This window comes from Vidua chalybeata, chromosome 1 (assembly GCF_026979565.1).
Source record: "Vidua chalybeata isolate OUT-0048 chromosome 1, bVidCha1 merged haplotype, whole genome shotgun sequence".
Lineage (NCBI taxonomy): Eukaryota > Metazoa > Chordata > Aves > Passeriformes > Viduidae > Vidua > Vidua chalybeata.
In genome coordinates this window covers 30,975,221-30,989,948 of record NC_071530.1, presented here as the reverse complement: position 1 = coordinate 30,989,948, position 14,728 = coordinate 30,975,221, and the positions used below count along the sequence as shown (strand labels likewise).

Here is a 14,728-nt window from a genome sequence, read left to right as displayed (position 1 = left end):
AATGCAGGGAAAACTGACTGAAGGGTGGGAGAGGTTGGTAGGGATAAATAAAGGAGGAGTTGCTAAGGAGAAATAAAAGAACAAGACAAAATCTGAAAGTTTTTTTTGGTTTCTTTTTGTTATAAAAGCAAGCACAGCAAGTTTTAGTTGGATGAGAAATGAGAGCAAGCTCATTCAGCACTAACACAGTAAAACTTTTTTTGTAATTATAAGACAGCAACTGCACTTTATGCACTTCTAGTTCTGCACTCTGAAAGAGCAGTCCTGGGGGCCACAGAAAATGTTACCACATACTGCAGGAGAGGGAAAAAAGTATGAAGATTTTGGGTAGGTACTGACATGCACAGGGTTGTAGACCTTGCCACAGATCCCTTTCTAGACAGTATTCATAAATTGCAGAGACTCAGAATGAAAAGTTGTTGAAGGAGTAAAAATAAAAGGAATGTAATTGTTCTTAGCACACAAACATCCCCCCCATCTTCAACTGGGTATCAAAGACAGCAGATATGAAAGGCGTTACAAGAAAAAGAGTGATAAATTCAGTAAAAGTGTCAAAGGACAAGGAAAAATATAAGTTGCTGATCTGCAGCATAACACTGGTTTTAAGACCACCGTGGAGCAAATAGGGAGAAAATTCATACATGAACTTTGAAGTTACCTATTCAAGTTAATATTCATTGTAAGAGATAGAGCTGTTCTGATAAGAATAAATAGCTGACATGAAAAAATGAGAAACCTGTGTTTCTAGCTATTCAGATAAGGAATAAGGAAGATTAATTCCTTGTCATTGCAATCATTAAACCAAGTAAGCCAAATAATAAGTATGGCCTAATTAATTTCCTGCAATAATAGTGGAGACTCCTTTCTCAAGACATATAATCCTATCGGCAAAGCACATACTTTAATTTAAATGCCATTGACCACATAACAAAATATTAACACCTTTTTTTTTTTAATATGCACTTGCTAAAAAAAAAAATATGTGTCTATGTGCCATTTTCCAGATGCATTGGAAAACTGACTGAAAAATGATTGTCCCAATTTTTTTTTTCTGTATGGTTAGTTTATTGAATTTATTGAAACTTGATTTAGTTTATTAATACAGCCCGTCTAGTAAAACACAGGGGGGTCTGTGTGCCTTTGAAGACTGCTAAGACAGAAAAAATATTTTAAAATCCAGTTTCAGTGTGATCACAGCAGATAAAACATTTTAACAAATGAGATATACAGTACTCCTGGATGCAAAGCTCTTTGCTGATAACTCCCCAGTCTCAAGAGCTCAATTTTCAAAACATGAAGTCACAGATTGGCAACAGAGAAGCTTGGTACCATTGGAACAAAAGGTTGAAATTTTGTGGTTTTAATAAAGAGAAATTTGAAAAAGTTGAATTAATTTCTTTATTTATTACTCTGTCTACATCACTATTCTGGTTCCCAAGTACATAGACCATTATAAAAGTAACATTTATGGACATGCTTTCATTCATCAAATATTTGTTATTTAGTTGTAAATCTACTCTAAAATCATAACTGTTGAAGTATAAACTTTTCAGTTGCTTTAAAAAAATCATGGTAAAGGAAGAAATGATTTTTTTATGAGTTGACTTAAAAAAGAACTGAGATTTTTCCTGCCACTTCACCAAAAACAGAGTCCAGACAAGACTGAGTTACTGTTCAGCCAAAGCTAAGGGCTAGTTTCTACTGGCTTAGTTTGAACTGATGTATGCCAAAAGGTATTTTCGACAAGGGCCAAATTCTGTGCTGGGAACTGCACAGGCATATGCATATAATAAAAAGTGCATCAGGTTAAACTACACTTTTCCAGCCTACTCCACAAAATTACAACCATGCTCCAACAACTACAGCTATTTACAGTGATCACAGGTGTGGCAAGCCTAAACTCTCTGCAACAAGAGGGATCAAGGCAAGACAAACATCCCATATGTTATAATTATATCCGGCCTCCTTATTATGAAAGTAACCTTATCACAATCAGGGTATTTATCTCAGAGATGAAATAGCAATAAAGCACTCTGGCGTCTCAGAGGGGATGTTAAACAGGTTTTCAAACAGACAGCACTTTGTTCAAGTACAGCCAAGAATTTGGATTTGTATCAGCTTCACAGTTGGTACATGCTTGTGCTGGTTTTGGAGGGTGTACCACTTGCTTTATTAAAAGAGAAAACCAAAATATAGCTTGCAGCTTATACTCCTTGATCATGGCCCTCAGACTCGTGAACACTTATTAAGGCAAGAATATAGGAAAATATCCAGCTTCCATAGAGCTGGTTTTCCTTCAATTGTGCATCTAATCTTGTTCCAGGGCAGCAATCAGCCAGGCTATCCCTCTGCACAGATAATGAATGAGGCCTTCACTAACTTGTGTATAGCCTAATTTATGAGGAAAGCTGCAGCTTTTATACTGCGGTTACCTTCACCTTTTTGTCTTCAGAGCAGAGCAACATGACCCTGCAGAGGGACAGACAGTGGCTGTCCCACCTAACACATGGCTTCCCCATTCACTTTGGCTGAGCGTGCAGGTACAATGAGAAGCATTATAAAAATGCTACAGAGGAGGGATTATTTTTCCATGATTATTATGTCGGACAGTTACTTGCTCAGATTACTGGAAAAAAATGAGTCTCTGTGCTTTAACTGCCAATCCTAAAACCCAGTCCTGGAATTAGGGATTTTTCCCCTCTTGTTTTTTTTTTTCCAAACAAGAAATAATTCTCTCTGCCTTTTGTGCCATGCCTTAAAAACACACTATGTCATCACCAGATTTTCCAATAAGATTACAAAGCATACCTCAAAATCAGGTAGGTACTCAACCTTTCCCAGGAAAGGAGATTTCAACTTGAATACTGTACTCTTATTATTCTTTATAAGAAAATTCTAAGATTACTTGAGAAGAATACCAAACAACTTTTTTTACTTCTCGCGTTTTTTCTATTATATATGAGATTGTTAATTTGTTTCACTTCGTCATTAACTTTTGGGCACTTTAGTTTCACTATTCAGACAGAAAGAAGCTAAGCTGCACACTGATTTTAAAATGCTTTTTGCCAGCAACAAAAGAAGCAGTAAACTAAAACTCTGCATTGGCAGAGACATGTTTTTGCTAAGAAAATAAAGATGTGTAAAAGAAAGGTGCAAAACATGATTAAATTCTGAGCTCTCAAAAAATACTTCTGTAAACCTGGCATGTAAGTAAAAACACCTTTCCAAACAAACAAAGAAACAAGATTAAAAAAAACCTCCAAACCAAATTAATCAAGTTTTACAGTGTTCCTCATAGGAAAAATGGAACTGGAAGAGATAAACCATAATGTGGTCACAGAAATGGTAAGAGGCAGAGGTGAGAATCTAGTAAGAAGTCTTTGCACATCTAAAATGCAGTGAAGAGAATCACTAGTGAACAAGTCCTGATAACTGATAGGGACTTTTCATTCCTAACTCTGCCAATATACACCCCCCCTGCCCCTTCCCCCGAGAGTTTTGGGGTTTCCAAATTAATTTGCATTACTGTATGAAGACAGTACCTTTTAAACATGAGGGTCATTAATGACAGCTACACAGGTGACTTAAAAAGCCATTGAAATGCTAAGCAATGCAGAAGTATGCCCTGCATGAGTTTGTGCCTTTGCAAAGCACAAAGGAAAAACCACAAAGATCTTCCTTTTTCGCACATTGTGCAAGGTCTGAGTGACGCCACTGGAGAGAGCTGACACTGGATTTCAGCTGAACAGTGCAGACAAAAGGGGAGGACACCTCTGTCAACACAGCATTGGGAAAGCCCTGGCAGAAAGCAACAGTCACAGCTGATGCTAAAGGATAGAAAATGCTTTGTAAGTCTTCTCTGTAAAGGCACATAGACATGGAGTTCCCAAAAAGTGTATGGACACTTCTGTGAGAAGGAGTTTCATATTAGGCTTTGAGACAATTATATGAAGATCAATAAGGGAAAGTGCCGGTTTCAGCATTTCAGTCAGGGCAACTCCATGTGGCACTACAGGCTGGGGGGAAAAGGGGCTGGAAAGCTGCTAGCAGAAAAGACATTGAAGCTCTGGAGCATGTCCAGAGAAGGACAATGGAGCTGGGGAAGGGTCTGGCACAAGTGGTATGAGGAGCAGCTGAGGGAGCTGGAGTGGTTTCATCTAGAGAAATGGAGGGTGGAGGGGGCCTTATCATGCTCTACAATTACCTGAAAAGGACGCTGCAGTAAGGTGGGGGTTGGCCTTTTCTCCCAGCTAACAAGCAATAAGACAAAAGGAAATGGCCTCAAGTTGTGCCAGGGAAGGTTTAGATTGGATATCAGAAAAAATATCTGCACTGAAAGGGCTGTTAAGCCTTGGAACAGGCTGCCCAGGGAAGTGGTAGAGTCATCATCCCCTGGAGGTATTTAAAGGACATGTAGATGTGATGCTCAGGAACATGTTTTAGTGGTGGGCTTGTGCTGGATTAATGGTTGAACTAGAGAATCTTAAGGGTCTTTTCCAGCCTAAATGATGCTATGATTCAAGGAGATACTCCTTGAATATCTCCTTGATATTCTCTGAGCCTACATGTGTCTTTCTTATCCTCATCTCTGAAAAGTCCCAGCACTTACATGAAGGTTGCACATTATTCACACTGCAGACTTGGGGAACATAAGCCTCAGACAGATGCATAGCAACCCAAGTTTTTAATGTATATATATCAGTTTTGAAGTTTTTTTTTTCAGAAAAATGTATATAACGGCATTTTCGAAAAGGTACTACCCATAGCAGCTACTGGTATCACAGTTAGGACTCAAAAACACAACATTCAAACCACAGCCTCAGACATGGCCTTGACTATGAGAGACAGAGCCATTGACGACTCCAGTCTGACTTTGTTCCCAAGCCGCAATACAGAATGAAAACAAGCAATGCAACCTTGAAATTTTTCACAACATAATTTTTGTTTCTTGGCCAACTTTACTTGTAGCCTCTCCTTTCTATGAAACTTCCTGCTTTTCTGGGAGATGGTTACATTTTGTTGATGCAATTCATGCCTGCAAACAATGAGTCAAAGACTACTTGGCTTCAGAAACTAACCTATCCTGTCTCTTGCAAATAAAAGCATACAGGAAAAATTACTAGGATTATATCATTAGAACAGATTAATTTCCCACAGTCATAAAAGCTGATGCTTCTGTGGCACAGATTTGATGGTCCTGTTTGCACAACTTTACACCAATAAAAATGCAAAGCATATAGAACCAGAGAGCTTAAAATGTTTCTTTTCTTTTTTTTTTTTTTTAATCACTTGATTTCAAGGAAACTTCAAGATGTGTGGAGTTGTGTTAATTCTGTTTCCCTGAATAGAACATGGGCATAGGAATCATTGTATTCCAGTCATCTACAGCTGCTAGAAGCTCCCTTGGAGTTGATCAGCTTGAATACAGTCATGCTTCAGCACGGAATGGCTACTGCCATATATCACTGCTAATTTAATTTCTTTTGTATTAGTAAGCACTGCTAGCAGGTAGTCTATCAAAAGCCCAGAATGGTTGGTATGTTCCTGTGTATTCTATAAAGTCTTACCTAATTAGGAGGTCATGATGGTTATAAAGGTAGATAAAAATGACTATTTTCTGCCTGCTTAAGAAGACCAACCTTGAATAAAAGACAAGCCCAAGCTTTGTCTCCCACCATCTTCTATAGCTCTACTTCCTCAAACCAGGCCTTCAACCCCCAATTGTTTCTCTGATGTATCCTTTTATTACATATCTAATCATCACCAAATTGTTGCTTTCTGCCCCATAGGAGCATGACCTCATCCTGGCACTGTCTCTTCATCCACATACCCAGCGGAGGATCAGTAACTGCTAAGAATAGCTCAGGGCTATTTCTTCCCACACAGTGTCACCAAAGACAACCTGATAGATTCTTAGTCCATAGCAATGCAAACAGCTTACTTCACTCCCTTTTATCTGCATACATGGTGGTTTGGAACAAACCTATTCTGTAGTTTAGACCAAAATTCCCAAAGCTGACAACCTAGGGAAACAAGTCCCTCAGTTCTGAACACAAAATGATAAACTGAATTGTGTTTTTACAGAAGATTTTCCTGAAACAAATCAAAAGCTGTACATGTGTGGATTAGGAGGACAGGTCAGAGTTAAAATAAAACATTGAACATATTTAGTTTACACTCACAATGAGAAAACCTCAAGAATATGAAATAAAAGCTAAGACTGGTATCAGAAAGGATAACCACCACTCCCTGAGGACTTTTACATAGTCCACAAGATTGGGAGGAGCATTTATTCAAGAGGGCTATTTAAAAAATGCTAATGTTTTCTAGAATACCAAGTCTTTGGTATTTGTTATTTCAGTAATTTGCTTTTCAAGAAGATTTTCAATCTCCAAAGATGGCTATTGTCCCTGAGACAAATTGGTAAAAAACTTTCTGGGATTTTTTTCATAATTAAAAACCTCAAAACCCAACGCACCTGTCTAGGAACAGACACTGGCCAACCTCTATTTTAGGATTAGCCTGTTAAATTTTTATAATTTGGGGGCAAAGATTACACAAAACATGACAGTGGGCTATAAAATATGCAGACTCACATACTAACTATAAGTAAACTACAGGTGCACACAAACTGTTTGAATGCAAGCTTCTCCTTCTGCTATTTCAATGAAGTATTCAGATATGTGTATGGTCTGCAGGTGCAGCTTAAACACTTTCTAAGGGACAGACTTCAAACGTGCAAATTCTAGGCTTTAAACAGGTAGTGGTTTATTTAATGTTCTGAAGTAATGCCACAACATTTTTAACAGCAAAATGCACTCCAACAATTTTGCTTAGATTGGAAGAGCCTGCTTGCTGATGTCATTAGTTTTATTTAGTTACTTTGTGCCATTTGTGCCATTGTGTAAATTGTTACACGTTTTCTTATTTCCTGGTAGTCTTGTTTGAAGAAAAAGATGGGAACTTGGTTGTTTCCAGGAAGAAGCTCCCACCTGAGAGAAGTAAGTTGTCCTCAGCACAGTACTAACCCTTTCCACCCTGCAGAGGTAAGATGGAAATAAATTGTACTCTCAAGTATAGAACAAACAGAATTCACTTAGCTTAATTCCCTTGAACATCAAGAAGGAACAGAATTTATTTTGGAGAGGGCAGTTACTGGTTTAATCAGACTTGGACTACTTTTGTGATGCCACCATACATCATACAGCTGCATTCATAACACTGCTACAATTGCAAAACACCAAAAATACTAAAGTCTTCAATATCTGAACCCAATGAACTACTGCTGCTAACACATAACTCCCAAATCAGTGGGCAGAAAAGAGGCCTGAAGTAAAATGAAAATCAAACATCCAGGAATATCATTCAATCTGCCTAAAGCTACAGAAATTTCTTTCTCCAATAATCATAGTTAAAATATTTGTCTCAGTATCTTTCAATGACCATAAATACTTCAGACTTATTGTCACCATGGGTAAATACCAAGAAGTTACCACAGGCATATGACAACGAAGTCATGGGAAGCAGAGAAACATATAAAGGAAAAAGTCAATTATGAGCTTTGCAAAGTTTTCAATTTAGGCCAATTTAGCCTCAGCTAGAAATTGCTTTTTTGGCAGCTTTCTAATGCTGTAAATTCTCATCATCCTGAAACACTTACATTTTGCTCAAGGGGTTATTCTTGTTCTGCCACCAGAACAAGGGGGAATCCTGAATGGCTGGCAAGAAGCTTACTTTTCTTCTTGGAGAAAGGTTCCATTACAGTGTACAGTGAACTAATTCATTAGAGCCTCACTTCCTTCCCAAAAGTTAAACTAAATAGCCCAAGTCCATTTATATAAACTGCCAAAAGGAAAAAATTAATGGAGTTCAAGTACTTAGAAAAGAATAACAGACCATATCCTACTATGTCCATCAAAAATTATGTTTGCTTAAGCAGATGAGAAAGAATTTTACATCTTTCCACTGGTTAGACAGAAGTCAGCAATTAGTAGAGGAGATACAGGAACTTTGAAAACAAGATTTTGCTGAAAAGGAGGATGGAAGTAGAATGAGAAACACCAAGGCCTTAAGAATTTTATTAAAAAACCCCTCAAAACACAGAAAGTTTATTAACAAAATGGAAACGATATCCTTCTCCATTTTTCTGTTTTCAGTAAATTCATCATGAGAAGTCAAATTCATACCAAGATGTCTGGATTACCAGTTACAGTAAAAGCTTTAAATAGTTCACATATATAAGTTTTGAAAATATAACATATGACTTTAGTGCCGTTAATATATTTTAAGAACACTGAGCAAACTTTAAAGGTCAGAACACCAAGCTATTCCACTTGTTCTTCTTACCCTGACAGAACTCATCAAATCCCAATCACTGCCTTAGATACACCTATCCTGATCTAAGAAAGTACACTTTTTCTATATTCAGTTTTTAAAATATACATTGTTGAAAAAAAAAATCATGTAGGTAATTTAATTTACAGGTAGATTTAATTTACACATTAAGGTTAATGTTTCTTACATCAGATCTGTTCACAGAATCATAGGATAAAATCAGAGTAATTTTGGTTGGAAAGGACTGCTAAGATCACGTAGACCAGCACTTAACCCAATACTGCCAAGTCCACCACTAATCCTCTATATTGATATATATATAGATGAAAAACTCAAGTTTATATGCACCTGTCTGAGGCTTCTGTTCTTCGAGTTTTTGTCCTGAATGATTTCACCTTCATAAAAGGGGGGAAACTTTTCAGAGATGAGGATAAGAAAGGCGCATGTAGGCTCAGGAGTACCTCCTTGAATCATAGCATCATTTAGGCTGGAAAAGATCCTTTAAATCCTCTGGTCCAGCTGTTAATTGTTATTAAAAGGTCTTGATAACTATCAGCAGCCCATGTCAACTTACACAATTTGTATATAAAATATCTTCAATTTTTCTTCTCCTATGGTACTTAGTTCTAAATGTCCCAAACTCAAGACACAACATGGACAAGTCATCACAAATTCTTTATAGGGATTTGAAAAATATTACCAGCATTTAAGTGCTCTATAAAGTATAAGGGAGGTTATAATCTGACATTTTAATGTCTGCTTGTGGAATGGGGGTCATTTAATGAAGATTTTCTTCAGCTTCCATGAAGTTCACATTCTGACATCTTTCCAATGGTCTGGGGAAGTAAATTAAACTTAGATTGCATGGAAAATCAAATTTATTCATTTAGGCCTCTTGACTAGTGGGGTCTAATTTTTGCTTTCTCAGTTGTTGCAGTTCCACTCCTTGAAAGTTTAAAGGCCTGAAAAGAGGCAACTGCCTCTTCAAACTGTAGAGATATTTCTGATGCATGCAAGCTTCAGTCTGCCTTGACAAATTTCCTCAGCAACAGCATATCCAAAATGACAGAGGCAACCCTTCCAGAGCATCAAGAGTATTGTTATTGCTCTTCTAGTTCATAAACTGCCCCTCTCCTCTTTTCCCAGCCTCATCTCAAACACATGTAACATGAAAACGCTGTAAACACTACTCATGCAACTGAGTTTCATTCAACTTGTAAAAACCATAAAATAAAAAAAAAAATACCTTACCACATAAGAACCCCGAAGAGATATGAAATTGCAACAGATTATGAGAAGTGTACAATTTGCAAAGCAAATGTAGGCATGTTATTGGCAAAATATGCTCCTTAAGCAATGCGCACATAAACAAACCTCTCCCTCACTGTTCCTCAGAACTGCAACTTACAGCTCTCGCAAACACCCAGCTTGTTTTTCCCCAAAGGCTGGTTCCCAAAGGTTCCAAAAAGGTTGGCTTTCCCAAAGATGGTCCATTAGCCCTAGGCAGGAGATCACCCACGCAGTCTCAGGAAATGAAAAATGGATTTTCTCTTTTTCTTGGATTGTTTTAAGCCTCAGGAAAAGCTGAATTGGCTCAGTGTTTGGTATCCCATACAACTCAGCTTCTTCCACTGAGCCTCAAGAGAAAATGGGCCACATGGGTACACACAGACAAACACCAATTAAAGCTATCATGATGTATCTTTTATTTCAGACTTTTTTGTGTGCTTGTGTATCATGGGACATTTCCCATCACCTCTTTTCAAAATCTTCCATGGGTGGTTTGAATAGTTTTTCTCATTCCTTTGAGAAGTAACATGAGTAATGGTTTATAAAACTTTCTTACTTGAGGGATCACATGGAAATCTGATGTGACAAGACTGGTGAAGCACCAAAGACCTTGATGGGAGAAAATTAATTAAGCAAGTCATGCTATTGGCATAAATCAATTAACAACTGACCCCTTCATGATGATTCCCCAGTGGTCTTTCCAAATGACACTCTCAAGAAGACTGAAAATACAAACTTTTAAAGTTGGTATTTAAAGAGACCTGTCAATCACAACTACCTAAGAGAATTGCTGTGTGACTGTTCTCCAACTTTTGTTCAGAGATAAAGATTTCATTCCATCCCATCCCTCTTTGCACACCACAAGTACATTCTGTTTACTTGAGCTTCATAGAGGAATAACTCCCCGGGTATTTTGGAAAGCACCAAATACCTTAGTTTTCTGATTTTAATATTAATTATAACTGGTTTTGGGACACTGCAGAGATTTGAATCAATGTCCTTTGTTAACCCTGACCAATCAGTCACTCTTCTGTACTTAAGCCCCATATAACCCATGTGCTTATACATCAGGTAAAAAATAAGAGTTTCAGCAGTTGGTTTCTGAACAAGGCAAGAGAACTGCCTTCACTGAAGTGAGCACTTACTCAATTGTTAGCACAATGCATACACATGCTCTTGCTGTAGAATCCAGCTTTTATTCAGTTCACTGGTTTACATCTTTACGAGTTTGTCAGGTTTAATGTTCAAACATAAATGTAGGGATCTGTAGAAATCCCTACAGAACTAGCTCAATTCTTATGTCAGGTATTTGTTACATTTGGCTTACTTAACTGCAAATTTCATGTTGGTGAGACTTATTGAACAAGGGACCCTTTGTAGAAGGCAGCAACACTACTCTTTTTATCTGAGCTTACAGAACCTGTAATTTGGGAATTACAAATTTACAGCATTGTGAGATTTGCTTTTGCGCTCCTTGCAAACCCTATGCCAAATTCTACCTTTACTTATCCCCAGGCAATGACTCACATCTCAAACTACAGCTTGCAGAACAAATACCTCAAGTAGTATCAAGCTCTTAATGTTTCAATTAGAAGAGCCACAAATGCTTCAACAAGAATGAAATAAATTTGAGTTCCATGTACATTTCATATTAATTCCAGTCTCTTTTAGAACTGGAGATTCAGTGCAAGAGATATGCAGGTTCTGCCAACTCTGCACATAAATAAACTGGACTTGCTGCTGGCACAGGAACAGCATGATGCTTTGCTCCATGCCCAGCACTGTCGATGCAGAAGCAAAGAGGAGTGGCTGCTTGAACAAAGCCGTGCTGCCAAATATCTGTACATGGAGCTGCTGCCCAGTCTTTCTCAAAGCAGCCTGCAGACATTCAAAGAATCCAGGTGGTGCTGCACTGGCTATCACAACCAAATGTAAAAATCACAAACAACATTAATAATAACAAAAAAAATCACGTGTTCATTCACAGACAAACAAAGCAAAACACTCTTCTTGCTTCAACTGCGGCTGTAGCCTGTAAAGTGATTATGTATGAAGGAAAGAATTCAGTGTGCCTTTCAGCTTTCATGAATTAGCAGAGGTTTCAAATGAAAAAACAAGGTCTATGTGAGTTACAATCTGAGAGCTGTTGTTACAATAAACACATAACCCATGACGCATCGCCCATATATATTTTCACTATGAAGCACAACAAAGACAGCAAGCATCCTTTGGCACAAAAGCTCCATGCACAACCTCCCCCCTGTGGCATTCTGTTCTGATGCTTTACTTGCAGTAGTGTGTACCCAGGAACTACACTCACGAGCAAGCACAACACTGCATTCAGGCACAGAACCATCCTCTTCATAAAGTTTCAATTAGCCTTTCAACTCAATTGCACTGGATTTAAAAAAATCTGGGATACTACATACAAGATGTCATGTTTCATAAGAAATTTAATAATATATTTTATTTTTCCTATTGACATTTAGTTCGGTTCTGAATTCAAAGTACGAAGCCAAAAAAGTAAAATAAATTATCCTATGAAAGTTAACAAATTATTCCATTGTTTTTAATAGCACTGGGCAAATCCTACTGAATTAGGCATGAATTTGTCACATATGCAATAAAGAATTTAAGACTAATACATTGTTCCCATTGTAAATCTCAGTTTCAGAGGTTACATGTTAACATTTTAAATCAGCTCCAGGCTTAAGCTGGGAAATGCCAATTATTCCACAAGCAGAAAAAATACAGAAAGATGACTGCCAACCAGATCTGTTTGTATGATCACTGTCAGCTAAATAAGATCCTTTATGAAATACTTGACTAACCTGCTTGCTCTGTCAACTGCTGCACTATCTAAGGTACATTTGCACAGACTCCCCTCAGCCAGCACACATTAAAACTGATGCTGGGGGCTCTGGGAAGCAATTCCACAACGCGAGGGGTTACCCACATTTACCTGAGCCTTTTTCACCCCAGAACCACAGCTCCCGGGGAACTGTCAACATGCACGTTATCCCAAGGTAAACAGAAGACAATCCTCTCGTAGCTCTATCCCTATTTAACCCTGCCACTGCATGCCATATGAACGACGTAAAACAGAGTGTTACCATCCCCAAGAACCGTTCATCCCTAGCTTCGGTTCGCGTGCCGCTTCACGGAGTGTTGCGGAGGGTGCACTTCAGGATCCGAAGCACCCTGGAGCGAGATAGTCCCGCCGGCTCCCCGGGAGCTACCATGGCTTCCCTAAAGGCGGGACGCCCCCGGCGTGGGCAGTGAAATCACGGGCTGGCCCTGGCGGTGTGAGGTTTGGACAGGAGCCGGCCGCTCCAGCCCAGCTCTCCCTGCAGGTACCGTCCGCCCGCCAGCTCGGCCCGCCCGGCCGGCGAGTGCCGGTGGCGCCGGCCGGTCCCAGCTGTCAGCGCTGTGCCCCACGGCAGCGGCCGAGCCCCGGCAAGCCCCCCCGCCCACGCACGACCCCGCGCCAGAACCAAACCCGGCCACAGCCCCAACCAGCCGGGGCACGGCGAGCAGCCCCAGGCGCTCGGACACTTACAGCGCTGGCAGAGTCCCGGCACGGCCGCCAGCAGCCGGGCCGCCCCGAGGAAGGCTCCGGGGCCGCGCTGGCACCTGGGCACGGAGACGATCCCCGCGGTGAGGCACGCCAGCAGCGGCACCCACATCATGCGCCGCAGCCGGCACTGCTCCCGCTCCCTCGCCCTCTTCTCGGGGCCGTGTCTCGGCGCCGCGGCGCGCTCAGTCCCGGCCCCCGCGGGGGCGGCGGCGGCGGCGGGGCCGGGGGAGGGGCAGCGGCGGGCCCGGCACAGGTAGGGAGCTCGGAGGGGCGGGCGGGGGCCGCCGCATCTCGGGGGCAGCGCCTGCCGCGCCTCCGCGTCCCGCCAGGACCGGCCCCCCCCCGGCGGTAGAGAGGCCCCGGCCGAGCGCGGAGCTTTGCTCCCTCCATTCGCTTCCAGCCCGGCGTGCCAGGGGCGCCTCGCCGCCCGCCCTGCCTGGGGGGCGCGGGGAGGCTCCTGGCACCGCGCGGGGAGCGGCGGCGGCAGCTCCGCACCTCCCTCGGGCGAAGAGGGCGGCTGCCGGGGGGGGCGGGGACGGCCGCCCCCTGCCCGCCCCCGCCGGGGGCAGGTGGGCGCTGCCCGCCGCCGTCCCGAGGCGCCGCCGGGGCAGCGTCTCCGCGCGGGGGGACGGGGTCTGCTGAGGACGGGGAGGGGAGGGCAGGAGACCGCGGCCGGCGGCGCTGCGCGGCGCTGTCCGGCCCTAGCGCGGAGGGTGCGGGTCCCCGCAGGTTGCCAGGAGACGGCAGCGGGGCAGGTTCCGCGAGCGGGAGTGCGGGGGCGGGCCCGGCGGTGAAGTCACCGCGGCCGCCCGCGCCTTTGTTCGGCGGCGGCTTCGGTCGCAGCTGCCCGAGCTCGGTACGGCCGCTGCCCACAGGCGGGGAGGCGGGTGAAGGCCGCGGGCAGAGCGCTGCGGCGCCGGCCCCCGCCGCACCTCGCCCGCCGCTTTGGCCCTGTGGCAGCTGCTCCGCCCCGCCCCGCCGGCTGGGCCGGCCCTCGTTGCATGTGACCCCACCGCCGCTTGCTTGTGCGACCCTCGCCTTTAGCACCTCCGTAAGTCGCGGCGCTGCCCACCGGTCCCAGGAATGCCGCCGTTTTCCCCGGGGCGTCCCGCTGGCAGGAGCGCACCGGCCCCTGGTGCTGGCCGGCAAAACTTCACTACCTAAAAGCACCTCTCCTCTTTTACCGCTCTCCCCGAATCATTTCTGCCCGGAGTTTCCACCCCTCCGGGTGCAGTGGGAGTAACGCAAAGGTTAACCGTGTCCGGAAAGTACCGCGCCGTGCGCGCCAGGAAAGCCCCACCGGGCCAAGGTGCGACCTCGGCCGCCGCTTCGCCCGGCCCAGCTCCGCTCCACGGAGGAGCTCCCTGCAGCTCCTGTCCCTGTGCTCGTCTGGAGGGCTCCGCTCCCCGCGGAGGCTGTGGGTGGAGGCGTTTTCCCGGCAGGTAAAACCCACCTGGCCACCTCACCCTATCACACGCCGGTGGCCGGGCCTCCGCCCGGCTGCGTTACGGGGTAGGTGTGCCGACC

The 14,728-nt window shown here is 43.0% G+C and overlaps 1 protein-coding gene across 7 annotated transcripts in view; it reads right to left on the bottom strand.

The window, feature by feature from the left end:
- Positions 1–13,779, bottom strand: part of ITGB8 (integrin subunit beta 8) — a 48,570-nt gene extending 34,791 nt beyond the window's left edge. For 2 of the 7 annotated variants that reach the window (XR_008429889.1, XM_053938096.1), the window contains exon 1: positions 13,184–13,772. Coding sequence is in view for 6 of the 7 variants with exons in the window: in XM_053938096.1 (XP_053794071.1) it covers positions 13,184–13,313 (130 nt within the window). In the remaining variant the exon portion in view is untranslated. Of the gene's footprint in view, positions 1–13,183 lie in introns of all 7 variants that reach the window. The other 5 variants (XM_053938065.1, XM_053938087.1, XM_053938041.1 and 2 more) reach the window with 5 other exon arrangements.
- Positions 13,780–14,728: the final 949 nt, after the last annotated feature.